At 32.8% G+C, this 1576-nt stretch overlaps 1 protein-coding gene across 1 annotated transcript; it reads right to left on the bottom strand.

The window, feature by feature from the left end:
• Positions 1-539: 539 nt before the first annotated feature.
• Positions 540-919, bottom strand: LOAG_19128 (hypothetical protein; the record flags this gene model as incomplete). Its single annotated transcript, XM_020451782.1, has 2 exons — positions 540-693; positions 844-919. Coding segments are annotated over 2 exons (228 nt in total), but the record flags the coding sequence as incomplete, so codon positions are not given.
• Between the last annotated feature and the right edge of the window lie 657 nt (positions 920-1576).

Below are 1576 nucleotides of genomic sequence, written 5' to 3'. Positions count from 1 at the left end.
GAATTTGATCATTATGTCGTCAAATCATCGTCTGTTATAAGTTCTTTCTGATTTTTAGTAAATTATTATGCTTGACAGGAACAAAGAATGGAACATGCCTGAAAACCGGTGAAATTCGTCTCATCTATGCCTTTCAAAGCATTCCTTAAATATGGCGGGTTTATTTCACCATCTCGGTAATGCAGTATTCCACGTCGACGGTTTAACTCGTGGTTTATATGTTCAGACATCATGGGGATTGCCCTGTAAGGTGATATGAAAAAAAATCCATTATTTTTATTATTTGCAATCAGTTCGTTATAGCTTATTAACTCACTTCAATTTCCCTTATCTCCTACAGTTACTAGTAATTGTAATCACAGAATTTGGCGGACATGATTTTTTGACGTTGGTGTCGGATTACCGAAATTAAAGCTACGTTCAAATCAAATTTCCACAATATCCAATAAACGAATATCCAACAATCAGCAGAATAGCTTTCCCGACACTTGGGGAATATCTGTAGCGTGATAATATATAAGTGAAAGAGAAGTGCTAACTTGCTAAGATTTTTTAAATCTTTGCGAGGCAAGTGGCGAACAATTATATGTCCCACTTGTCCAAGAGCAGAGACTGGTTTATTATTGGGATACCGTAATTTAGTTTCAGTCCTTCTTTTTTTGGGAGCGCTCGGTCCTTCTTCATCCGTCCTTCCTGAAATTCTAATTAATTCGACACTAAAGTTCTTGTTTTGCACATATTTAAACAGAAAATGCAAATTCTTACAAATTTCCCAATTACGTACAGTGCACCACTTAAAAGCAGTTCATTTAAATTTAAAGTTTAATAATTCAAAAAGTCTACCTGTTGCTGATGTAATATTGAATGATATCATATGACTCACAATGAATGTGAGAATGGCAAGATATTTAAAATCCATTGTTATCAAAAGCTGTAAATTAAGAATATACTAAATGATTTGAATAATCTTATGGTATTGCCGAATTTTTTTTACTATTACAAGTGAATTTCGAGTTTTTTAGATTGCATCATTTTGAATGTGCAATAAATCTGGTTGCTAAAGGATGCAATTTTCCTCCGAGTAATTCGTAAAACAAATTTTTTCATTTCGCTACATTATTGTATGCTTCTTTTGATGAATAATGACAATAAATGATTAGTAATATGTACGAGATTTCGACCCAAATTCGGTCGTTCAGTGAAGGTTAAGCTCTATAATTACTTTATGCATTAGTTACCATGACTAATCAATACTATGAAACGAGTAAAAGAAATCGTAGAAACGAATTTGGTGAGGAAGGAGGAAGTTTGTGACAGTAGACTGAATTCTGAACGAAAATATTGACCTTTTATAGTGAAAAAATCGAATCAGTCAAAGATCAGAAAGGTTCGGGGGAAATCGAAATTAATCTCAATTTTCCATTTAGCATTGAATAGCAAGGCATTGTAAAACAGAAAGCATTTCATACAGATTATACAAAAAAGTAAATAATACTGTCACATACAGTTTTTTTATGCAAACTGGGATTAACAAAATATTTTGTGTCACTGGAAGCCTTTCATGAATTGTCACAAA

Source organism: Loa loa (assembly GCF_000183805.2).
Source record: "Loa loa unplaced genomic scaffold supercont3.1978, whole genome shotgun sequence".
Lineage (NCBI taxonomy): Eukaryota > Metazoa > Nematoda > Chromadorea > Rhabditida > Onchocercidae > Loa > Loa loa.
This window is presented reverse-complemented; position numbering and strand designations above follow the sequence as displayed.